The sequence below is a fragment of the Aquarana catesbeiana genome, linkage group LG01 (genome assembly GCF_042186555.1).
Source record: "Aquarana catesbeiana isolate 2022-GZ linkage group LG01, ASM4218655v1, whole genome shotgun sequence".
Taxonomy (NCBI): Eukaryota; Metazoa; Chordata; class Amphibia; order Anura; family Ranidae; genus Aquarana; species Aquarana catesbeiana.
The window spans coordinates 454154084-454180025 of NC_133324.1; the positions used below are offsets into that span (position 1 = coordinate 454154084).

Sequence of the window (25942 nt, forward strand, 5' to 3'; positions counted from 1 at the left end):
GACCAGCATTGTCTATGGCGAAGGCTATAAGCATCTCCTAGCAGCTTGACGTTCCTGTGACTACAGTTGCAAATATTAGTACACAGTTTATGGACATGGGAATTGAGCCAATCTCCCTGTATGTGGCTGCAAGAGGAAAATCAACCCTTAGATTGAACAGAAGGATAGTGCAAATGGTAGACAAAGAGGCAAGGAAAAATTCCAAAGTGATATAAGCTGAAACCCAAGGTCAGGGTACATCTGATTGCACCATCCATCACTTTTAAGGCAACAGCGGGCTCAAAAGAAGTCCCAGGAGGGCCCCACTGAAAAACAAAGCTAGACTGGAATCTGCTAAATTGAGAGGGCTCAGTTACATTTTGATGATGCTTTGCTGAATCTGGCCCCCTGAATCTCAGCAGGGCACAGTCAAAGACTATCAATTCTGGAGCAACATATACTGCCCACTGTCAGAAAGCTATATCTCAGTTGCATGTCATGGGCCTTCCAACAGGAAAATGCTAAAAGCACTAAAGTGGTCTTGTATGACTCCTGATCTGAATCCAATCAAACATCTGCGAAAAGAGGTAAAACATGCAGTTTGGAGAAGGCAGCCTTCAAACCTGAGGCAGTTGGAATAGTTGCTAAGAAGAGTGGGCCAAACTACCTGTTTTCAGTTGCAGCGCTACAGAAATCATTTTTTTGCCAGGCTGTGTAACAAAAAATTTGGGTAAAGGACCCATTATTTTTATCCACGTAATTTTCATTTGTTTTATTATTTTAAATATTCAGTTATATTAAAAGCAACATTTGATTTTTATTAAATATGGAACAAACAATGATAAATGCCAACTAGTTTTGTCAGTTCACGGTATTTCAGAGAATTGTGAGATTGTGGGGGTTCTTTTTTTTTCATGGATAGTACCAACAAACGTATCAAAGGCTGTAATACAGCATTAAAATGTTTACAATTTAAGCACAGAACCTTGAAAAATATTACTGTTTAAATTCCCGGTTATGTTAGCTAAGAAGACTGAAGAAGTCAAATTGTGGTAAAACAATTACATTATTTCGCCAAAAGCTGAAAAAAAAATCCAATAAATTGCCAAACTGTATAAAGGTCAGTGATGTACAGTAAATTATCTGACTGGCTGCTGCTGATTACATCACAACAATACTCTTTGCACTGTGCTGTTAAAGGAGAAGTAGGGCCAACGCTTTTGGCCCTACTTCTCCTGGGGATCACAGGAGTGCTCTTCGTTCTGCACTCCTATGACCCCTTTTAAGCCAACAGCAGGCTAAAGTCCACAGTCGGTTGACATCACTGAGCTGGTCCAGACACTGGAGAGATCTCGACTTTAAAGTGGGGATCTGATTTCTTGTGAAAAAAAAAAAAAAAAAAAGTCGGGATCCGCCCAGATGCCTGACAGCAGCTGGCTCAGGCTCTCAGCAAGCTGCTGAGAGCCTGAGCCAGCTGCCCCTCCTCCTCAGCCCACATTGGAGGAGCAGAGCACAGAGCGGTGACTGACAGTTGCTTATTTTTTTTTTTTAGGAACAAGAAGAGAACCAACATAATAATACAATAAATGGATGTTTTTTCACTTCATGATACACTGAATTTATTTTACCAACTGTTGTAAAGCTAAATATTGCCAGTGCATCACTAGAAACAGAACAGAAAAAAAAAACATTACCAGGGAGCAAAAGTCTCCAGACATTTTGGGGTTGATTTACTAAAACTGGATTACTCAGAATCTGGTGTAACTCTGTATTGTAGCCAATCAGCTTTTAACTTCAGCTTGATCAATTAAGCTTTGAAATCAAAACCTGGAAGCTGATGGTTTCTATGTAAAGCTGCACCAGATTTAGTACTCTCCAATTCTAGTAAATCTCCCCTTAGGTGTCTGTTGACAGTTATTGGCAACTTCTCTGCTCAGTTAAAATGATGATTGCTTTATATTTAATTTCATTATAAACACTGTATTTTCTTACCAAAAGATCATATACTTTTTGTTTTCCAGCCTTAAGCAACTATCAAAGCCACTTTCAAAAGTCCTGGTTACCGACTGTGCTAATCTGTCTGGGCAGAGAAGGATTCATCTATTTCTTCTTGGTTGAATTCCTTCATTCTGAAATTCACCTTCACCCACTTTTTGAAATATTCCTGGGTTCCGTTAGCATTTTCTACCACAAACTTGTCAATTTTGATAAGTGGAATGTTCTGGAAGCTCAGGTAGTTGCCAGAAATTCCCCAGTCGTCTCCACATTTGGGATTTTTGCAGAATATCTTGTACTTTTTGTGGAAGCCACCAAATGCTACTGGCTTTGAGTGTACCCTAGTGAAATACTTGTCCTTGAAGCTTCTGTCAATCACTGTGTGATGGGATTTCTGTTAAGAGAGAGCAATTAGTAAGCAAATATATTTGTAAATGGGTTGGTATATTCAGCGGTTAGGGTTCTTTTCTACTGGTAAATGTAAATTACCTGGGTGTCACCAGATAGTAAGGTAGACAGCTGGGTGCAAAGTGACTGATCTGGCATCAAAAAGTAAAGAGCTGATTTGTTTTTATTGATTACTGCATTTTGCACTACTATGAACTGGACCATAAATGTTTTCTTATTTATTGTGTATTGCTTTCATAGTCACAGTGCTGGCAACTATTCTGAAATATACATTAGAATGTAGTCAACCCAGTTCACCACTGACATGTGTTATCCCTGAGGCACATTATATGGGTATGGCTGAATCTGGGAATTCTAAACAGCTTTAGCCTATAACGTACAAAAGAAAATTAAAGGGATCTTGCAGTGCCCATACACACTGCTGCGTGGCTTTTAATGACAGGTTACAAACAAAGCCACCTCCACATAGCTCATAGGCCAATGTTCCATGGTTTGGAGGTTGGCTGCAAATATACAGTAGACTACATTGTAGCAAAATGTCAGTAGACTAAACTAATAAGAAATAATGCTCTTTCACTGAAACACGTAGAACCCTTTTCTCTAGCTGACAACTCTTCCTATGTGACTCTAAATATTGTTTTGTTATTTATTTATTTTTGCATCACTGTAAGAGGACAAGTGCATTATGGTGTGCTGACATTCCCTCACAACAGTATAGTTTTTTTTACATCCCCATGGTGGATATTCAAATAGAACAGAGGTTATCTATTCAGAACCTGCACAATTTGTTAGTCTATACACATATTTCTGTGGGCTTCACAACCCTCTTCTCCTTAAATATAATGTGTGTGACTTTTCTACATACATTTATAAGTCTGATGTTATCTGTATCACACGCAAAGGTTTTACATCTTCCACAAAGCAGACGTTTGTTCTCCTTTGATAGTACAGGTCCTTTAAAATTCTTTTTAATATCACGAAGCCTCTTCTCTTCTCTTTGAAAGTGAAGATTCTGTGAATAAAAATGTAAAAAACAAATAATTTGATAAAATTTTAAGCAACATTAAAAGAAACAAAGTGGTACCTGAGTTCAAGCCTTCCAGGTAATAACATGAAGGCAGTGCTGGGACAAGGTCATTCAGTGCCCAGGGCAAAGATGGCAAACTGCGCCCCCCCCCCCCCCCCCCCAACCGGGTGTAAAGAAAGACTCAATGTCATTTCAAAACAAGAAAATACCAGTCCCTCCCTCCCTCCAACAGAGAGATCACTCTGCACGCAGCAGGACTAGTGGGCGGTTCTGGTGCTGGCGCCGCACACCAGCCGGGTCTACAACACAGACAGTACACACATACAGGAGGAGAGAGCAGTCAGTCATCAAGAATCAAGTTATTTAAAAAAAAAAAAGTCTGCGGCGGCCGTTGTTTTTAATTCTATATTATTTTTTTACCCAATTTTATTTGTTATCACTTTTTTACAATTACATTTTGTAATTTTGTAATATTTATTGCAATTTTGTTTATATCAGCCCTGTTGCTGGGCTTTGGTGAGATGAGATATTAGGGGTCTAAACAGACCCCTGACATCTCCCCTTTGAGACAGAGAAATTGACTGTGGACACAGATTCCCCAGTCCCTTTCTCTGCAGCTTCAGCATTGAAGATGAATGAACAGGAGACAGCGGCTCATCTCTATTCATAAACTGAAGCAGAGTAACACACAGTTTAGTCTGCTCAGTTATCACAGGACACAGGAGCGATCGCTCACTGTGTCCAATTCAGAAAAGGCAGCAGCTGGCGGGAGAGGTGAGGAGAGAAGCCGGCTGCGGGGGGACAAGGGGGGTGGAGGAGGAGCACACAGCAGGGTGGATGAGGAGGACACAGGGGTCTGAAGAACACGAGGGCGGAAGAGGAGGACGACACAGGGGTCTGGGTAACACGGGGTCTGGAGGAAGACGACGACAAGGGGGTCTGGAGAACACGGGGTCTGGAGGAGGAGGATGACATGGGTCTGGAGAAAACGGGGCTGGAGGAGGAGGACAACATAGGGGTCTGGAGAACACGAGGGTGGAAGAAGAGAACGACACAGGGGTCCGGAGAACACGGGGACTGGAGGAGGAGGAGGACATGGGGGTCCAGAGAACACGGGGGCTGAAGGAGGAGGACACGGTGGACATTGGAGGGATGATCAGTGCGGTGGGGGAAGTTGCAAGCACCATTCTCGCTGTATGGCATTTTAGATGACAGCCACGGAAGGGAGAGGATGTGAAACGGCTGTCTGAAAAGCCATGCAGGGAGATCGGTGCTTGCAACTGACCCCCCACCGCACTGATCATCCCTGGCTGTCAAGGAACAATCTTCTATGGGTGCAGTGTGGGTCACAGTGCCCCCCCCCCTCTTTGGGAGTGAGTGTGCAGTGAACAGGCTTGTGCCGGGTGCAGGAGCACGCTCGGCACATCTTACAGACAGGTTTACAGGTACAGCGACGCCGGGTAGTGTGTATAGTGACTCACAATTGTGAAGCACACTGCCGGCACTTCACCTGCGCCCCCCTCCCTCCAGCAAATTGTACCGCCCAGAGCATCTGCCCCTCCCGCAGATCCTTTGACAATTCTTTTGCTTTCCCCATGACTCAGAATCCAGAAACGTCACTGCAGCACTGGATGAAAGATGCAAGGGGTCTGTCAGGAGTCCAGAAACTCATTGGCCTTTTAAACACACACTAATTACAAGCAAACACATCACAGGTACCGCCCGCCGTCGCTACTTTGAAGAGGAATACCGTTGATATGGTAGCAGCTAGCTACCATAACCCCAGTATCGTCTTCAAGAGCGGGTGGTCCGCTTCAAGATAAGAGTGGTCTCTGCGGCGGATTCGCCACAAGATCACTTTTATCAGCGGCAGGAGAGGGCCCCCCCACTGCTCTCCGGTGCCCTCCGTCGCTTACCGGAGCCGTCGGTAGCTCTCCCTAGCCTGACATGGAGACAAGTGAAGGGAAGATGGCCACCCATCTCCATATCATTGCAGGGTGGAAGCAACGTCAAAACGTCACTTCCGCCCAATGCTCTTAAAGGGACATTTTTTTTTTATTACATTTTAGTGTAAATATGAGATCTGAGGTCTTTTTGACCCCAGATCTCATATTTAAAGGGGTCCTGTCATTCTTTTTTCTATTAAAAGGGATGTTTACAGTGTGAAAATAAAAGGGAAAATAAGAGGAAAAAAAATTTTTTAAAAGCGCCCTGTCCCGCTGAGCTCGCGCTTCCTTGCAGAAGCGAACACATATGTAAAAACGGTGTTCAAACCACACATGTGAGGTATTGTTTCACACATTAGAGCGAGAGCAATAATTCTAGCCCTAGACCTCCTCTGTAACTCAAAACATACAACCTGTAGAATTTTTTAAACGTCGCCTATAGAAGTTTTTAAGGGTAAAAGTTTGTCGCCATTCCACGAGCGGGCGCAACTTTGAAGCGTGACATGTTGGGTATCGATTTACTCGGCATAACATTATCTTTCATAATATAAAAAAGAAAATGGGCTAACTTTACTGTTGTCTTATTTTTTAATTCAAAAAGTGCATTTTTTCCAAAAAAAGTGCGCTTGTAAAGCAGCTGCGCAAATATGGTGTGACAAGAAGTATTGCAACGACCGCCATAACATTCTCTAGGGTGTTAGAAAAAAATATATATAATGTTTAGGGTTCTAAGTAATTTTCTAGCAAAAAAAAATGTTTTTAACTTGTAAACACCAAATCTCAGAAAGAGGCTTGGTCCGTAAGTGGTTAATAGCCATTCAAACCCCGTTGTGTCAACTTGTGTGCATGTTATCAGGCCATAATCACCAGGGTGTGTAAACTTTTGATCAGGGTCATTTGGGTAGTTTCTGTTGTGATTATGATTTAAAAGAGTAAACACAGTTGATTCATAATAAATGGCTTCAGCCAAACACTAACCATGAGTGAAAGAAATGTCTTTGTGTTATCATTCATATTCTCTGAAAAATGGCCAAGAAATCATAAATTCTGCCAGGGTATGTAAACTTATCAGCACAACTGTATATGATGACCTGCCTTGACTTTACATTGACCACTAGTGGATGCACAAGGGAAAATATGGTAGCTGATCCCCAACCATGCAATCACTCAGCGGGGAAAGCTTTTAAGATAAGATAATCTGCCATTTTGCCCATTTGAGGTCACTGGAGTTATCAGTAAATACCCACTGCTTTAGAGGGCAGATGCAGTGCTGGTATATGGGCCAAGGATCTCCTTGCAGCCATGAGTCGCTGCAGTCACAAATTGAATTCCATTCTCCAGTGTGTTCAGTAGTGAGTGAGTGCACAGTGGGCCCCATCATCCTTGGGGCCTGTGTGCACTGCGCACTTTATGGATATGTATCAGTATATTTGTGGACATAGACTGCAAATGGTCATAAACAGAAATAAAGTATTTGCCCCTTTCAATGCATGGCATTATTGAATGCTCCCTCACAATATTAGCCCAAGGTGGCACTTGGCCAGTGTATATTAGGAAAATGCTGAGGCAGGGTCCGGAAAAGGGGGCCAGGTGCAGTGGTAGTGCCAGAGGGGACTTGGGTGTACTATAGCAATGTTTCTCAACTCCAGTTCTCAAGGCGCCCCAACAGGTCATGTTTTCAGGCTTTCCATTATTTTGCACAGGTGATTTGATCAGTTTCACTGCCTTAGTAATTACCACAGCCGTTTCATCTGAAGGAAATCCTGAAAACATGACCCGCTGGGGCGCCTTGAGGACTGGAGTTGAGAAACACTGTACTTATAGTACCACCAAAATTTGATCTAGCTACTGGAGACCTCTTTCAGCACAGACTCACACATTATAATACAGCAGCTCACTACTCGCTGCTGTAATCTCAGTGCTCACTGCTGTAAACAGAACTGGCAGAGGAGGTTTTCCACTACTTGCTTCTTCTGACAGGCTCTAATAAATTACATCTAATGCAGATCCCGGCACAGGAGATGAATAGTGGAAGACCTCCTCTGCTGGCCATGTTTACAGGGGAGGTGCTTTATTAGCATGTGAAATTGTCAAACTGCTGAGACAAAGTCTGCAGACTGCCAGGATACAGAGACTGTACGCTTTAACTCCAGTACATACAGGGAAACCAGAGAGATGCTGCACCAGATTTTGCACTCTCCAGTTTTAGTAAATATAGACTCATGCGTAACAAACCAGGAGGGTGTCATTTGGCATGTTCACCCTTGGCACTGAAGCCCAGTTCTGTGTTTACAAGTGACAGTCTAATTCTCCTGATGGCTCACGAACCTCTCCCTGCTGCTGACACCCCACTGGATGATCTAACTGCTGCTGAAAGTGAGAGGTGAAGCCACAAATGAGTGTGCACTCAGTGCACTATGTATGGAAACAAACTCTGGCTACAGGAAGTACTAGACTGCACTCTCGGCTTTAATTAACAATGCCTCTTTAAGACCCACCCACGGTGCACTTTGGCCACACAATTTTTGTGCCACATTGCCATATTATAAATGAGAAGTGCCTCCTTTAAATGTTTTTCCTAGGATGTGGCTTATACGTTAGCTCTGACACCATTTTACCTTTGATTATTGAAAACCATATAATACTATATACTAAACTTACCATCATATACCTCATACATACGTTAATTAGACTTGGGATAATACACTTTTCAGATTTACCACAATATTAATACTACTGCAAGTGTTACCTGTCTTATAAATTCATTTCTGTCCTTCTCCTGGAGCACAGTAACTGCATTATTCATTAATTCCTCATGTAGCAAATTAATATTTTCCTTTTCAACTTGCTCATGCTTGCTAGTGATAAGGTAGCACTTGCTGTCCTTGGCTCTTCCTCGACCTGTGTGATATAAATATGAATACTCTATGTTCAAGTCACAACATTTGTGAAATATTGCCCTAACTCCTGGCATCCTCTACTGCAGGGGTCTCTAAACTTTCTAAACAAAGGGCCCGTTTACAGTTCTTCAGACCTAAGGGGGGCCAGACTGTGGGCATTGGGAGTAGAAAAGGTCCTGATGTTAGTGGGATTAAACAATGCCCCATCTTTGGTGTCAGTGGGAGGAATAGAGCCCATTGTTGGTGTTATTGAACCCCATTGTTCATGTCATTAGGATGAATTGTGTCCCATCTTTGATGTCATTGGGAGAAATTCTGCCCCTTCATTGGTGTCAGTGGGGGTGGGATTATGCCCCATTGTTGGTATCAGTGGATGAAAATGGTGCTTCAAGGGCCAGATAGAAGCAAGGAAAGGGCCACATCTGGCCCCCGGGCCGCAGTTTGGAGACCACTGCTCTACTGCATAGAAAGATAGGTAAAAGCCTATCTTGTGACTACTCTAGAAACTAGCCAGACTAAACTAGCATACATTAATGATTTAAGAGAAACAACAATTGAAGGAAAAAAAACAGAGGGCTATAAAACAATGATAAATAAATTAGGAAAGCATAGAAGACAGACTAAAGGGTTATATGGATTACAGTAGGATGCTGGAGAATCAAAAAACAGGCCGTGGCCACAAATCAGCTTAATGAGGATTCATTGATAAAGCCAAACTATTTAAAGACCAACTCCAGGCAAAACAAAATTACTCCTTCAAGGGTTAGATACTTGTTTTGTCTAGGTGTGCATGAGGTGTGAGGGTCCCTCCAGCTGTTCGACTGGTCCTGGCACAGTCAAAACAGCAAATCACTGGGGGTTCATGGAGGGGAAACCTTACAAACCAGCTGCACTAGATTTCTATTTTCTGCCTTAGGCCCCTTTCACACTTATACGACTTCAAAGTTGCGCGATTTTACCGCGATTTGGGAGCAGTACTACTTTGCCACATTTCTGGCATTAACAAATGAAAACATACAGTAGTTGGTATGAATCATAAGACGGAACTCCACGCCAATCTGGTATGGATTGTAAGGGGAACCCCCTACGCTGAAAAATCGGCGTGGGGGTCCCCCCAAAATCCATACCAGACCCTTATCCGAGCACGCAGCCGGCAGGTCAGGAATGGTGGTGGGGAAGAGCAAGCGATGGTGGTGGGGAAGTGCAGTACAAAATCGTGGGACAAGTCGTATAAGTGTGAAAGGGGCCTTATTCTGAACTCTCTAAAAAGGTGTACAAAATATAGATGGTTTGTCTTTCTATTTATTTAATAAAACTGTACCTCTGACTTGGATCATCTTGGTAACATTGCCAACATATTCATAGAGAAGAACCAGATTACATGCTGGAATATCTATGCCCTCATCAGCCACGGATGTAGCTATTAACAATTTGTTGTCTCCTGAGTTTTTAAATGTGTCCAGAGCTCCTTTCTGGCTTGGAAGGGTCATTCCTGAAATTGAAGGGTACACAAATTGATACATCAATTATTAAAGTGGAGCTGTCACTCTGCAACAAATGTTACCTAATAACGCAAAATTCAGTAGCCCATATTAACCGGTCAGCCAGACTGACTTTTCTAAACTGCACCCCACTGAAATTTGATTGACATGGATTACTACACATTGCTCTCTGCACTGGCTTGGGTGTGAAACTTCTCTATTTTAAAGGTTTGAGTGTGTTTAAAACGGTCTGCTCTGTTCTGTCCACCAGATGTTTTACTGATGTTTTATACTGGTTATTTGTACCTGTGTTGTTAAATTTACATGCAAAATGTGTAATTTACTTAAGACAATCATATGTGGTGTGCAGGCTCCATCTAGCGTTCCTTTTTGGTATTGTTGCAGTTCTGTTTATTTCCTTTAATGTATGTGTAAATAAGGAAGTTGTCAGCAAGCAGGGAATTCTGGGTAGAATATTCACAGGAAGTGAAACAGCCACCATTCTTTGAGAAGACATTCAGGAAACAACACATGTATTTCTCTATCTATCGCCATCACCCCTTAAAGAACTTAAAAAGTAAGTTTTTACTATCCCATCTTGTACTGTATATCGTTTATGCAATGTATGCTGTATTGTATGCAATATTATACTTATTGAGGTCTATTTCTGTTATTTTGTAGTTTCACCTGGCTTGTTCCAATAAAACTGAGATCAAAGAAATATGGTATCTACAGTTATTGGGATACGAAGGTTTAGCTATCTGCTCCTTGAGACAGAACACTGTTTCACCCCTTCATTTTAGTATAAAACCAAGCTTGTGGTACTGTAACTAGCATTGGGCCTCTCTGCTCTATCTAATGGGAATAAGAGAACTGTAGAAGAAAGCTAGGGCAAAAATGTCATCTAAGACACCTGGTTGCTACCCACAATATATAATTACTTCACACTTTTCACCTTGTTTCTAGTTGTGCCTTTCTATCTAGGTCTTCCTCCTTTTTTCCTGCACCTTACAAATCACACCTTCTTCTTTATTTAAAGGCTTGACAAATTTGCTTTGAATCTAGCAGCCAGCTAAAAAAGTTAGGAGCCAGTTTATTTATTACTTGCCTACTGGACACTTTCACCCCTTTCTGCCCAAGCCATTTTCCAGCTTTCAGTGCTGTCACACTTTGAATGACAAATGCGTGGTTATGCAATAAAAACAAAAATCCAGGCGCACAGACCAGAGGCCAAGTGAAAAGTCAAAAAGAAAAAAATAAATGTAGCTGTAGCCGCTGCTGTCCAAAACTCATAGACAAATGAGGACAGAAGATATAATCAAAGGGGTGAACAGCACTGATCAGCAGACATAATTAGGACCCTCAGAGGCAAAGTAAAAACTTTTTATTATTGATAAAAAAATAATAAACTGTTCACCAAGGCATACAGCATTATGGTCCTGCAGAGGCTTGGATTAAAAAACTGACAGTACCCGGAGGCTGGAGCCGCATGGATGACACAGGGGCTTAGGGAAACCCAGCACAAAGCCATTGGACAAAGAACACAAGAGCACCGCTGGTGGGGGGCCTGTCCAGGACCGTAAGGCCAGGGGTCCGATGAAGAGGGAAACAAACTGCAGGCACAGGGACTGTTGGGGCTGCTCGCACTGTGTACGAAGCCCGGAAGTGATGTTACCGCCTAGGGGAAGTCAGCCAAGGGAATCCGAAGAGTATGGGCAAACCCTGCTGCTGGGGCCAATCAGGAACTGCCGATGCCAAGGGAGCAAAGAGAGTCACACATCGCCGACTCGAGACACTACATGTTTCGGGGACAAGCCCCTTCCTCAATATGCAATTTTTAGTCGCCATAGTGACCTGGCGCCTGAGATTTGTTGAGACCTGATTTAAAGTATCTAAAATCAAAACCTTTTTTAAAAACCCTGTTGCTTAATCGCCATCCGTATCCCATTGGGCAGATTTTCTTTCACTTCTTGTCCTGTAGGCAACAAGAGCTGTGATGGAATCCCCTCTTAGGCAGTTGTCACCAGAACAAAAAGTTCCCTTTGGAAAATATCCACTCTATTTAAAATCTCAATTTCTCATCTTCTTCAGTCCTGGCCAACAGAACAAAAAATGACGGAGAATCTTCTCAGTGGGGACACAGTAATAAAAAACCTGACTGGGGAGCTAACCATTCACTACTCTATCCAAAACAAAAAGAGTCTGACTTTAGATATACCTAAACCTATTTTCCTAAAACTGCTATGGCAACATTCTTTTTTTTTAATTGACAATTTTTATTAAGGTTTAAAAGTTACAAAGCAAAAATACGAAGCTCAAAAAACACAAAAACAAGAGGGGATAGTGGGATAAGACAAACACAGAAGGGGTGAGGGGTGGGAAATAAGAAAGCATCAGCAGTCATCCGAAGGTTGCGTGAGTGCATCCTGCAAATATCAGACATTAGGCTTAGTTGGTTGATCGACCAGGGTTGAGGCTCAGCTCTTATGCCGCATACACACGAGCGGACTTTGCGGCAGACTTTGCCCGGCGGACTTTTCGGCGTACTTTACGACGGACTTTCTGAATGAACGGACTTGCCTACACACAATCCACCAAAGTCCGTCGAATTCGTACGTGATGACGTACGACCGGACTAAAACAAGGAAGTTCATAGCCAGTAGCCAATAGCTGCCCTAGCGTGGCTTTTTGTCCGTTGAACTAGCATACAGACGAGCGGACTTTTCGACCGGACTCGATTTCGACGGATTGATTTAAAACATGTTTCAAATCTAAGTCCGTCCAACTTTTGAGAAAACAAAGTCCGCTGGAGCCCACACACGATCGAATTGTCCGACGAAATCCCGTCCGCCGGGCAAAGTCTGCCGTAAAGTCCGCTCGTGTGTACGCGGCATAAGAGGGCGTGTGTCCAACACAGTGGTAGTACCTATAGACCTGTATGCAGGTCCCAGACATCAATTAAAACTACCCTGAGGAAGACACTGTTTCTGCAAATGCATAGATTGTTTTTCTTAAACAAAAGGGGGAAGGGGGGTTAGTAGAAGAGGAAGAAAGAGAGGAGAAAATATGGCAACATTCTAAAAGGCACACAGGGATTAGACCTTTTTAGTGAGGGTTTTAGCTGAACAGCCTCACTCCCTGGTGAGAGATACTATAGCTACCCAGTGGCATCACTAGGGTTGTTACCCGGTGCGGTAAAACATGGTGTCATCCCCCCCACCAACTATAGTCACCCCTCAGTACAGACCCCCCTCCACTAAGTATAGACCCCCCTCTAAGTATACACCCCCCCAGGACAAATCACCCCCTCCTCCAATAGTACAGACCCCCTCTCAGGACAAACCACCTCCTCCTCCAATAGTACAGACCCCCCTCAGGACAAACCACTCCCCCTCCATTAGTACAGACCCCCCCTCAGGACAAACCACTCCCCCTCCATTAGTACAGACCCCCCCAGGACAAACCACTCCCCCCCATTAGTACAGACCCCCCCTCAGGACAAACCACCCCCCTATATATAATATAGCTGTGTCCAGCAGCAATCCCCCCCCCTACTGCACCAGCAGGCAGCTCAGGTACATGGAACACCCGGGCGGCTGCTGGAGAGGAGAGGACAGTGTGCAGCCGTGCTGCCTGGGTGGAGAACGGATCGTGACAGGCTTGGCTGGGCTGGGCAGCAGCACAGGAGACTAAGTAAGACACAGAGAGGTGGAGGAGAACACGTGGCATCCAGTTATATTCTGTGCATTTAGGAATGCATCCAGCTTTCTTAAAACAATAAACTGAGCTGGCCAGAACTAGTTTCTGAGAAAGTCTATTCCACATTTTCAGAGCTCCTACTGTGAAGAAGCCTTTCTGCATGTGGGGGTTAAACCCCTTTTCCTCCTGACGTAAAGAGTGCCCTCTTGTCCTCTGTAATTACCTTAAAGTGAATAACTCTGCGCCAAGTTTACTGTATTAACTTATTTATTTACACATGGTGATCATATCTCCTTTAATTTTCTTTTCTCAATGGAGAATGAATCCAGCTTCGCTAATCTTTCCTCGAGGCTGAGATCTTTGCAATTGTTAGTGCCTTTAGCAGAATACTGAATTAAGGGTCCAAAAAGCTTTTCACAAAAGGTTGTCTAATCAGCCCACAGTGGGAGGTGCAAGGAAAGGCGAATCAAAGGCCCTCATGCTCTGAGATGTAATAGGTCTTTCCAAATGATGTTGAGGAGTCAGGTCATAGTTTTGGTAAAAGACAGGCAAAGCTGGTCCTGGTCAAACTTGCAGGTCAGGAAGTTCCTCTGGATAAAAGAGATGTGATGGGTACCATGTACCGTGAAGGGCTGCACAATATCCCCATTTAAGTGGGGTGTGCCTTCATATAGATGGCATTAAAGATAAAGAGAGGTTAACCACATGGCTTCATACAAACTGCAAACAGGACGTCTTAAGGCTTTCTTTCAGCAATGGCTTTCTCCTTGCCACTCCTCCATAAAGGCCAGATTTGTAGAGTGCACGACTAATAATTGTCCTGTGGACAGATTCTCTCACCTGAGCTCCTCCAGAGTTACCATGTGCCTCTTGGCTGCTTCTCTGATTAATGGTCTCCTTGTCCGGCCTGTAAGTTTAGGTGGACGGCCATGTCTTCGTAGGTTTGCAGTTGTGCCATACTCTTTCCATTTTCGCATGATGGATTGAACAGTCATCCGTGAGATGTTCAAAGCTTGGGATATTTTTTTATAACCTAACCCTGCCTTACACATCTTCACAACTTTATCCCTGACCTGTCTGGTGTGTTCCTTGGCCTTCATGATGCTGTTTGCTCACTAAGGTTCTCTAACAAACCTCTGAGGGCTTCAAACAACAGCTGTATTTATATTGGAATGCACCAATACCATTTTTTTTAAGACTGAGTACAAGTACTGATACTTTTTCTCACGTACTCACCGATACCAATTACCGATACCTATTATTAGTGTCATGTGACAGTTTTTTTTAGACTAACAGAAAATTACTACTTGAGCCTAGGTTCACACTAATGCGGTGCTAGGAACCACATGTGATTCGGACAGCACTCTGCTCCACATTCTACTTTCATTTCCTCCACTTGGAGATCAGAGGAGCACTGCAGGAACAGGTTAATGAAACATGGAGATTGGGGGTGGGGTGCAGTAAGGGGTTAATGATGCATATGGAGATGGGGAGGTACAATAACAGGTTAATGATGCATAAAGATGGGGGGGGGGGGTGCAGTAAGGGGCCAATGTAAGGCAAAAGGGGGAGGAGGGGTGTGAAGCAAGGGGTCAATGTATGGCAATTGGGGGGGGGGGGGCGTGATCTAAAGGGTCACTGATATATATGGAGATGGGGTGCAGTAAGGGATTAAGGATGCACATGGAACTGGGGAGGTGCACCCCATCTCCATACATTAACCCATTATTGCACCCAACCCATCTCCATCCAGTAACCCCTTACTGACCATCACCCCATCTCTATACATTAACCGTCTACTGGATGGAGATGGGGTGGGTGCAGTAAGGGGATAATAATGATGCAGAGAGGTCGTACTAGGCTCCCCTCACCTCAGAGGGAAGGAAGCCCTGTTCCATTTAAAGTTCCAGGAGTCAGCAGAGACACATGGAGGTGGAAGAGCCGGTGCACGGAGTGTACATGCAGGTGACCTGCCGGGTGCAATAGTCTACCCCTCTCCTTCCTGACATGCACAATAGGTCCGTCATTTACCAGCCTGAGGACCCCCACACATGATCCATGGCATCCAGCTCACACTCCCAACAAGACCTCTCCAGCCCGCTCATGGAAGTTCCCCAGCACTCACACCCCGGAGAGCCCAGCAGCGGTCAGATGGGAAGGAGGCAGGGACACACACTCCTGCCATCTATGCCTCTAGGTTCACACTGGAGCCGTGGGGGAAATGGCATGCGATTTCGGACAGGAATCGCACTGGATTCCTGTTCAAACCGCAGGTGGTTATTTGCAGTGCAATTTGAGCCCATTCATTTTGTATGGGCTCAAATCGCACAGCATTGGAGCATTTTCGCTAGTATCAATACTCGCGAAAATGCCTAGTATCGGCAACGATACCGGTATTGGTGCAACTCTGATTTATACTGAGGGTAATTACACACAGGTGGACTCTATTTATTAATTAGGCGACTTCTGAAGGCAATTGGTTACACTAGATTTTAGTTAGGGGTATCAGGGGGCTAAATACAAATGCACGCCACACTTTTCAGATACTTGTAAAAAAAATTGAAAACCATTTATCATTTTCCTTCCACTTCAAAATTGTCTGCCACTTTTTGTTGGTCTATCAAATAAAATACATTTTGATTTTTGGTTGTAACATGTAGGGCCGGTGCTAGACTATTTTGCGCCCTAGGCAAGACCAGCTACTTGCACCCCTCCCCCCCCCCAAAAAAAACTGAATGGCTTTGTGCAGGGTTATTAAATAATAGCACAATACACTCTTTGATCACAGATCCCAGTGTGTATTGTGTGACAATCTGTCACAGTGGGGTTTTTTTATGGCGGCACTTTTTTAAATTATTTCACCGAGTGCCATTATAAAAAAATATATTAGTGGCGGAAGTGGCCACAGTGGTGGAACACCAGTGCCCGATTGCAAGTGCGACCATTCCAGAGACTGCAAAACGTACTACAGGAGAGGGTCAGAGACTGCAAAACGTACTACAGGAGAAGGTCAGAGACTGCAAAACGTACTACAGGAGAGGGTCAGAGACTGCAAAACGTACTACAGGAGAGGGTCAGAGACTGCAAAACGTACTGCAGGAGAGGGTCAGAGACTGCAAAACGTACTGCAGGAGAGGGTCAGAGACTGCAAAACGTACTGCAGGAGAGGGTCAGAGACTGCAAACATAGTAAAGGAGAGGGTCAGAGACTGCAAAATGTACTATAGGAGAGGGTCATAGACTGCAGACATACTACAGGAGATGGTCAGAGACTGCAGACATACTACAGGAGATTGTAAATAAATAAATGTAGTGCTATGTGTAAAATTATAAATATAAAGTGCAAATCTTTAAAACAAATAAATCCTACATATAAATGAATAGTCTATAAAATGAAGAAATAAAACATGAAAAACTCTTCTTGCGATCAGTGTATCCACACAATTCTACCACAGTGATTGTTCGTCCTCAAAAGGAGTGCACACCACCACCAGTAAAAATGCGCGCTCACCTCCCAGATGAGTCAAAACTCATATGCGGATCTCCCCACGAGCTCTTTACTCTCACTTTCTCTTCCCAATCAATGGTGGGTAATCCAGATGGCTCTTTTCTTAATGGTAACTCAGCTCATTAACATCCAAAGAAACGGATCATCTCCCAGCTTGGCTCAAGATTACATGAGTTCAGGACATGTAAATAATAAGTATAGAGACCATAGTGTTCTCTGTATACAAATTTATTCAAAGCCCCCAAACAGACAAGTTGCACTTACAAGATAAAAACTTCTAAAATCACATAAAAACCTCCAGAGTAGCACAGCCGTGTCCACATGCACAGTGCCTGGCTGAACGTGACTATCAGCTCCTCCCTTCTAGACACGTATCGGCCAATCACAGGCCTTCCTCAGGAGTTAGAGTTTTTCATGTTTTATTACTTCATTTCTTCAATTTTTTTTCATTTTATGGACTATTCATTTATATGTAAGATTTATTTTAGAGATTTGCACTTTATATTTATAATTTTACACATAGCGCTACATTTATTTATTTACTATCCATTTTGAAATTAGTGTGGTGTACCACTTGGAATGTTTAGCAGCTGTGCATGTTTATTATTAGGTTATCTTTTTTTAAACATCACAATATTTTTTACTTGTGGCGCTGATTGTTTCATCTTATAATTTATACTACAGGAGATGGTCAGAGACTGCAGACATACTACAGGAGATGGTCAGAGACTGCAGACATACTACAGGAGATTGTCAGAGACTGTGGACATGATACAAGTGTGTCCTAGCAGTGACCAGTGTGGAAAAACATTGATCTCTGCACTACTATGCGTAAACAGGGGAAAGAACCGCGCATTCCTCTAAGACTCGCAAGTTCTTAAATGTCTTGCAGGACAATTTCATGGGTCAGATGGTAGACGCACCAACTAGAAACAAAGCGTTACTAGACCTACTGATTACTAGGGATGAGCCGAACACCCCCCGGTTCGGTTCGCACCAGAACCCGCGAACGGACCGAAAGTTCGCACGAACGTTAGAACCCCATTGACGTCTATGGGACTCGAACGTTCGAAATCAAAAGTGCTCATTTTAAAGGCTAATTTGCATGGTATTGTCCTAAAAAGGGTTTGGGGACCCGGGTCCTACCCCAGGGGACATGTATCAATGCAAAAAAAACTTTTAAAAACGGCCGTTTTTTCGGGAGCAGTGATTTTAATGATGCTTAAAGTAAAAAAAAAAAAGTGAAATATTCCTTTAAATATCGTACCTGGGGGGTGTCTATAGTATGCCTGTAAAGTGACGCGTGTTTCCCATGTTTAGAACAGTCCCTGCACCAAATGTCATTTTTAAAGGAAAAAATCTCATTTAAAACTGCTTGCGGGTTTAATGTCATGTCGGGTCATGGCAATATGGATGAAAATCAGTGAGACAAACGGCATGGGTACCCCCCAGTCCATTACCAGGCCCTTTGGGTCTTGTATGGATATTAAGGGGAACCCCGCACCCAAATTAAAATAAGGAAAGGTGTGGGGCCACCAGGCCCTATATACTCTGAACAGCAGTATACAGGCGGTGCAAACAAGACAGGGACTGTAGGTTTGTTGTTAAGTAGAATCTGTTTGTAATTTTGAACATTTTTAACGTGTTTAGCTCCAGCCAAAAAATCTTTTCTAAGCTTTTTGGAAAACATAGGGAAGGGTTATCACCCCTGTGACATTTGTTTTGCTGTCTTTCCTCCTCTTCAGAAGATTTCACCTCACTTTTTTGTCCCAATGAAAAATGTTTTTTGAAAATTTGGGTTTTTTTGTGGAACAAGGATTGGAAAGCATCAGTGGAAAGGAGAAATTGTTTTCCCATATTAACTCTTACAGGAGAGAATTTCCCTTCCTAGGGGTAGATTTCATCTCACTTCCTGTTGTCTCCTTCCGTTTGCAAGTAGGAGTCGTTTGTAAGTTAGATGTTTGAAAGTAGGGTCCTGCCCTATATACTCAGCAGAAATTTGGGCCTTAGGTGTTGCTGTGGCCACAACACTGTAAGCCCTCACAGGGCCCTGCTGTGAAATATTAGATCAAGAATTGTAATTACATGCCCCTGTTGAACAGGAGCTGAAAAATTAGGCCTTAGGCACTGGTGCTGGTGCCACAACACTGCAACCCCTCACAGACACTCTAGTTGGAACGCAGGAACGAGCCCTGCTGCAAATTATTGCTTCAAAAATTGTAATTACACGCCCCTGTTAGACAGGGGCAGAAAAATTGGGCCTTAGGCACTGGTGCTGGTGCCACAACACTGCAACCCCTCACAGACACTCTAGTTGGAACGCAGGAACGAGCCCTGCTGCAAAGTATTGCATCAAAAATTGTAATTACACGCCCCTGTTAGACAGGGGCAGAAAAATTGGGCCTTAGGCACTGGTGCTGGTGCCACAACACTGCAACCCCTCACAGACACTCTAGTTGGAACGCAGGAACGAGCCCTGCTGCAAAGTATTGCATCAAAAATTGTAATTACACGCCCCTGTTAGACAGGGGCAGAAAAATTGGGCCCTAGGCACTGGTGCTGGTGCCACAACACTGCAACCCCTCACAGACACTCTAGTTGGAATGCAGGAACGAGCCCTGCTGCAAAGTATTACATCAAAAATTGTAATTACACGCCCCTGTTAAACAGGGGCTGAAAAATTGTGCCTTAGGCACTGGTGGTGGCGCCCAGAACCAAAAATGTTCTTACAAGCTATCAGCGTGATGATTGAGGAGGAAGAGGATAATTACTCAGGGATAGTCACTCAGCATCAGCATAGGCAGTCTTTGAAGGGATCTGAGATTTCAAAAAAAATTATTCGGTTACATCAGCATCAGGTGCTTCGTAGCTGGTGGTGATCCAAGACTCATTCATTTTTATGAAGGTCAGCCGATCGACCGAGTCGGTGGACAGACGCACCCTGTGATCGGTTACCACGCCTCCAGCAGCACTGAATGTGCGTTCCGAAAGAACGCTGGATGCAGGACAGGCCAGTAGCTCAATTGCATACTGTGCAAGCTCTGGCCAGTGATCCATCCTCAAGACCCAGTAACCCAGAGGATTTTCGGTGGGAAAGGTGTCCAAGTCTGATCTTGCCCCTAGGTATTCCTGCACCATGTAAAACAGACGCTGGCGATGGTTGCTGGAACCGATCATACCTTGGGGCTGCGGACCAAAAAATTGTCTGAACGCATCGGTCAGACGGCCACCTTCTCCACCGCTCCTTCTTTGACTGACCGAAGCCTCAGCAACACGTTGTCCAGAAACAGGAGTTTGTAACCTCCCAGTCTCTGGGAACGCGTTGCACAGACCTTTCTGCAAGGCCTCCCGAAGATGTTTCATCCTCTGCTCCCTCTGCGATGGCAAGATAAGGTCCGCAACCTTACCCTTGTAACGTGGATCAAGGAGGGTTGCCAGCCAGTATTGGTCCTTCTCCTTGATACCACGAATACGAGGATCCTTACGCAGGCTTTGCAGGATCAGGGAGGCCATGCAGCGTAGGTTTGCTGAGGCATTCGGTCCGGAGTCCTCTGGGTCACTAAGAACGACATGGTCCGCAGCCACCTCCTCCCAGCCACGTACAAGTCCATGTGTTTCTTGGGACTGATCCCTTAAAGACTGCTGCTGATGCTGAGTGCCAGGCTCCACCTCCATACTGACACAATCTTCCTCCTCCTCCTCTTCCTCCTCGTCCTCTTCCTGTGTGATCGGCGGGCACGCAGGAACACTGTCTGGATAAAGGGGGCCTTGAGAGCTAAGGAAGTCCTCCTCTTCCTGCCTCTGTTCTGCCTCAAGTGCCCTGTCCATTATTCCACGCAGCGTGTGCTCCAACAGGTGGACAAGGGGGACAGTGTCACTGATGCATGCACTGTCACTGCTCACCATCCTCGTGGCCTCCTCGAATGGTGACAGGACAGTGCATGCATCCCTGATCATGGCCCACTGGCGTGGGGAAAAAAAACCAAGCTCCCCTGACCCTGTCCTGGTGCCATAGTCGCACAGGTACTCATTGATGGCCCTCTGCTGCGTGTGCAGCCGCTGCAGCATGGCCAACGTTGAGTTCCACCTGGTGGGCATGTCACAGATTAGGCGGTTCTTGGGCAGGTTAAACTCCTTTTGGAGGTCCGTCAGCCGAGCACTGGCATTATATGACCGGCGGAAATGCACACAGACTTTCCTGGCCTGCCTCAGGACATCCTGTAAGCCCGGGTACCTGCCCAAGAACCGCTGCACCACCAAGTTAAGGACGTGAGCCAAACAGGGCACATGGGTCATTTGTCCCTGTCGGAGGGCAGAGAGGAGGTTGGTGCCATTGTCGCAAACCACCATTCCTGCCTTAAGTTGGCGTGGCGTCAACCACCTCTGAACCTGCCCCTGCAGAGCTGACAGAACCTCTGCCCCAGTGTGGCTCCTGTCCCCCAAGCACACCAGCTCAAGCACCGCATGGCATCTTTTGGCCTGCGTACTTGCGTAGCCCCTTGAACGCCTACGGAGCACCGCTGGTTCCGAGGAAGAGGCCATGGAGGAAGAAGAAGAGGAGGGGGTGGAGGAGAGAGGTGTGTCACAATCAGCATTTTGGAGGCGTGGTGGCAGAACAACCTCCAACACTACTGCACCTTGTCCTGCATCCTTCCCAGCTGCCAGCAGAGTCACCCAATGCGCCGTGAAACTTAGGTAACGTCCCTGTCCATGCCTGCTGGACCATGAGTCAGCGGTAATATGCACCTTACCGCTGACCGCCCTGTCCAGCGAGGCATGGACATTGCCTTCCACATGCCGGTAGAGAGCCGGAATCGCCTTCCGTGAGAAAAAGTGGCGTTTGGGTACCTGCCACTGAGGAACCGCACATTCCACAAACTCACGGAAGGGGGCAGAGTCTACCAACTGAAAAGGCAGCAGTTGAAGTGCTAGCAATTTTGCCAAGCTAGCATTCAACCGCTGGGCATGTGGATGGCTGGGAGCAAACTTCTTTCGGCGGTGCAGCAGCTGGGGCAGGGAAATTTGCCTGGTACAATCTGACGTCGGTGTACCAAAAGCAGATTGCCCACAAGTACTTGGCTGTGACACACCTAATTCTACACCTTCATTCCTCTCACTGCAGGTCTCAGAGAGGACTGAAGGTCTAGTGGGGTTGGAAATCTCAGCTGATGAGGAGCAAGGAGAGATCCTCTTTGTTCTTTGGTGTGGGTCTTTTAGATACGCTTGCCAACGAACTGCATGGCAGGTCAACATATGTCTGGTCAAGCATGTGGTACCCAAGCGGGAGATATTTTGGCCACGCGAGATACGCTTGAGACATATGTTGCAAATAGCAGCGGTGCGATCTGATGCACTCGTCTCAAAAAAGGCCCACACCAAAGAACTTTTTGAATAACGCGCAGAGACTGCAGCGCCCTGCACATGTGGAGCTTTGGGGTGTGATGCAGTCAATGTGTTGCCCTTAGGCTGGCCCCTGGAGGGCATCCTGCCTCGTTGGTGATGTGCTGCCGCCTCCTCCTCCTCCTCCTCCTCCTCCTCCTCTCTCCTATCAGGCACCCACGTTGAGTCAGTGACCTCATCATCCCCTCCCTCCTCATCACTGGAGCAAACCTGGCAGTATGCTGCAGCAGGGGGAGCATGACTGCCAGATTGCTGTCCTTCTTGGGCACCCCCTCTGTCCGCGCTCATGTTACTGCCTTCATCGAGCTCAGTATCGTCATCAGAGCCTTCCAAACGCTGGGCATCCTCCTGGAGCATGTACCCAACACTGTGGTCAAACAGTTCGAGGGAATCCTCATGAGGACATGGTGGAGCTAGGGAAGGAGTCACTGATGACATTGAGCTGAGGGAAGAGGCCGCTGCTTTGCCAGACAAAGCACCCTGGGCATGGGTGAGAGAGGATGAGGAGGATGAGGACGGCTTGGTCATCCACTCGACCAAGTCTTCCGCATGTTGCGGCTCAACATGGCCAGCTGCCGAAAAAAAGGCCAAGCGTGTCCCATGGCCACGTGCTGATGAGGATGCACCGTCTCCACGACCAGCACTAGACACAGAGCCTGCTTGCCCTCTCTTATTGGCTTGTGACTGTCTGCCTCTCCTTCTTGGCCTTCCAGACATACTAATGGCCTGTAGCTGCACTAAGCTGGGATAGAACACCTGTAATTTTCTTCAAGTAGCTTTATATACTGTAACCAGACAAGCCTGCCTGTCAGTAGGAAGATAACAGGAACGGATCTAGCTGAACACTGTGAGCAGGACGCACTGTACTAAATGTAAATAGTCTAGCTGCCTGACCGTGGTACTAATAGGATCAAATAGAACACCTGTAATTTTCTTCAGGTAGCTTTATATACTGTAACCAGACAAGCCTGCCTGTCAGTAGGAAGATAACAGGAACGGATCTAGCTGTACACTGTGAGCAGGACGCACTGTACTAAATGTAAATAGTCTAGCTGCCTGACCGTGGTACTAATAGGATCAAATAGAACACCTGTAATTTTCTTCAGGTAGCTTTATATACTGTAACCAGACAAGCCTGCCTGTCAGTAGGAAGATAACAGGAACGGATCTAGCTGTACACTGTGAGCAGGACGCACTGTACTAAATGTAAATAGTCTAGCTGCCTGACCGTGGTACTAATAGGATCAAATAGAACACCTGTAATTTTCTTCAGGTAGCTTTATATACTGTAACCAGACAAGCCTGCCTGTCAGTAGGAAGATAACAGGAACGGATCTAGCTGAACACTGTGAGCAGGACGCACTGTACTAAATGTAAATAGTCTAGCTGCCTGACCGTGGTACTAATAGGATCAAATAGAACACCTGTAATTTTCTTCAGGTAGCTTTATATACTGTAACCAGACAAGCCTGCCGGTCAGTAGGAATTTAACAGGAACGGATCTAGCTGAACACTGTGAGCAGGACGCACTGCACTAAATGTAAATAGCAGGAACGGATCTAGCTGAACACTGTGAGCAGGACGCACTGCACTAAATGTAAATAGTCTAGAAGATAACAGGAACGGATCTAGCTGAACACTGTGAGCAGGACGCACTGCATTAAATGTAAATAGTCTAGATAGAAGATAACAGGAACGGATCTAGCTAAACTGAATACAGTGTATATATATATATGCAACACCTGGGATGCATATATATACACAATACACTGTAAGTGCAGCTAACTGACTGACTGTTCTGCCTAATCTATCTAACTCAAATCAAATGACACTGTCTCTCTCTCTCTCTATCTCTCAGCACACCGGAACACACACTACACAGGGCCGCCGTGCAGGCGGCCTTATATAGTGTGGGGTGTGTACTAAATGCCCTGAGCCGTAATTGGCCAAAGCCACCCTGGCTTTGGCCAATTACAGCTCTCTCTACTGACAGCGCTGTGATTGGCCAAGCATGCGGGTCATAGTGCATGCTTGGCCAATCATCAGCCAGCAATGCACTGCGATGCCGCAGTGAATTATGGGCCGTGACGCGCCACACGAATTTAGCGCGAACGGCCCATAACGTTCGCAATTCGGCGAACGATCGAACAGCCGATGTTCGAGTCGAACATGGGTTCGACTCGAACACGAAGCTCATCCCTACTGATTACCAACAATACAGACCTGATCATGGATGTGGAAATATGGGGCAATTTAGGAAACAGCGATCACAGGTCAATTAGCTTCAGTATAAATCACACAAATAGGAAACATAAGGGGATACAAAGACACTGAATTTCAAAAGAGCCAACTTCCCTAAACTACGATCCTTGCTAGAAGATATTAATTGGGATAAAATCTTAGGAACAAAGAACACGGAGGAGAGATGCAACACAAAATCACACCGCTCTGAACAGAAAAGCCAAATGATGAGATGGGCGGCGGCACACCTAGTCCAGGTGCTCTGGCTCAGGATGTCCCTCCCACATCCGGAAACGAACCACAAATGTACATAGAAGAGCCGGCACCACTGGAAACTGAGTCTTCAATTTTATTGTTGTCTTATGACCATGATAAAAAGAACACCCAGATGCATTTCGGCAAGCAAGCCTTGTTAACAGCATATTCCTAAAATGGAAGACTGAATTTCCAGTGGTGCCGGCTCTTCTATGTACATTTAAGGAGGAAAGATGGGTTTGCTTTAAGAGCAAATTAAATAGGGGCATTACCCAGTGCATACCATTGGGAAATAAATTTAAAAGAGCGAACAAAAGTCCTGGGTGGCTTAACTCCAATGTAAAAATGCATATAAAAGCAAAGGAGAAGGGATTCAAAAAATACAAGGCTGAGGGATCATCATCAGCATTCAAAATTTACAAAGAATGCAACAAGAAACGAAAGGGTGCAATTAGGGCGGCCAAGATAGAACACAAAGGACACATAGCGGAGGAGAGCAAAAAAAAATCCCATAAAATTCTTTAAGTATATGAATAGTAAAAGAGGGAGGACAGACCATATTGGCCCCATAAAGAATGAGCAAGGGAACCTGGTTACAAAGGATGGCGAGACAGCAAAGGTATTGAATTTATTCTTCTCCTCAGTCTTCACGAGGGAATAAATAACCAAAACTGCAGCGTTTGTCCTCATGACACATCACAGGAAGCACCCTCATGGCTAACAGAGGACAGAATTAGAAATACACTTGGAAAACTTAACATTAATAAGTCGTCGGGACCAGATGGCTTGCACCTGAGTGTTCTTAGGGAACTCAGTCAAGTAACTGCCAGACCATTGCTCCTAATTTTTACTGACAGTCTACTGACTGGAATGGTACTAGCTGACTGGAGAAAAGCCAATGTAGCACCAATATTTAAAAAAGGGCTACAACACATCCCTGGGAATTACAGACCAGTTAGCCTAACATCAATAGTATGCAAGCTCTTGGGAGGGGATGATAAGGGACTATATACAAGATTTTAGTCATTAAAACGGTATCATTAGCAGTAATCAGCATGGATTCATGAAGAATCGCTCTTGCCAAACCAATCTATTAACCGTCTA

At 45.0% G+C, this 25942-nt stretch overlaps 1 protein-coding gene across 2 annotated transcripts in view; it reads right to left on the bottom strand.

Moving 5' to 3' along the window:
- Positions 1–1572: 1572 nt before the first annotated feature.
- The window catches only part of LOC141148939 (antiviral innate immune response receptor RIG-I-like), a 171229-nt gene continuing 146859 nt past the window's right edge, over positions 1573–25942 (bottom strand). For both annotated transcript variants that reach the window (XM_073636850.1, XM_073636840.1), the window contains exons 17-20: positions 9577–9747; positions 8105–8256; positions 3248–3394; positions 1573–2368 (exon numbers count right to left, since the gene is read on the bottom strand). In XM_073636850.1, coding sequence (XP_073492951.1) covers positions 2051–2368; positions 3248–3394; positions 8105–8256; positions 9577–9747 — 788 coding nt within the window. In that variant the 3' untranslated portion in view covers positions 1573–2050. The remainder of the gene's footprint in view (positions 2369–3247; positions 3395–8104; positions 8257–9576; positions 9748–25942) is intronic.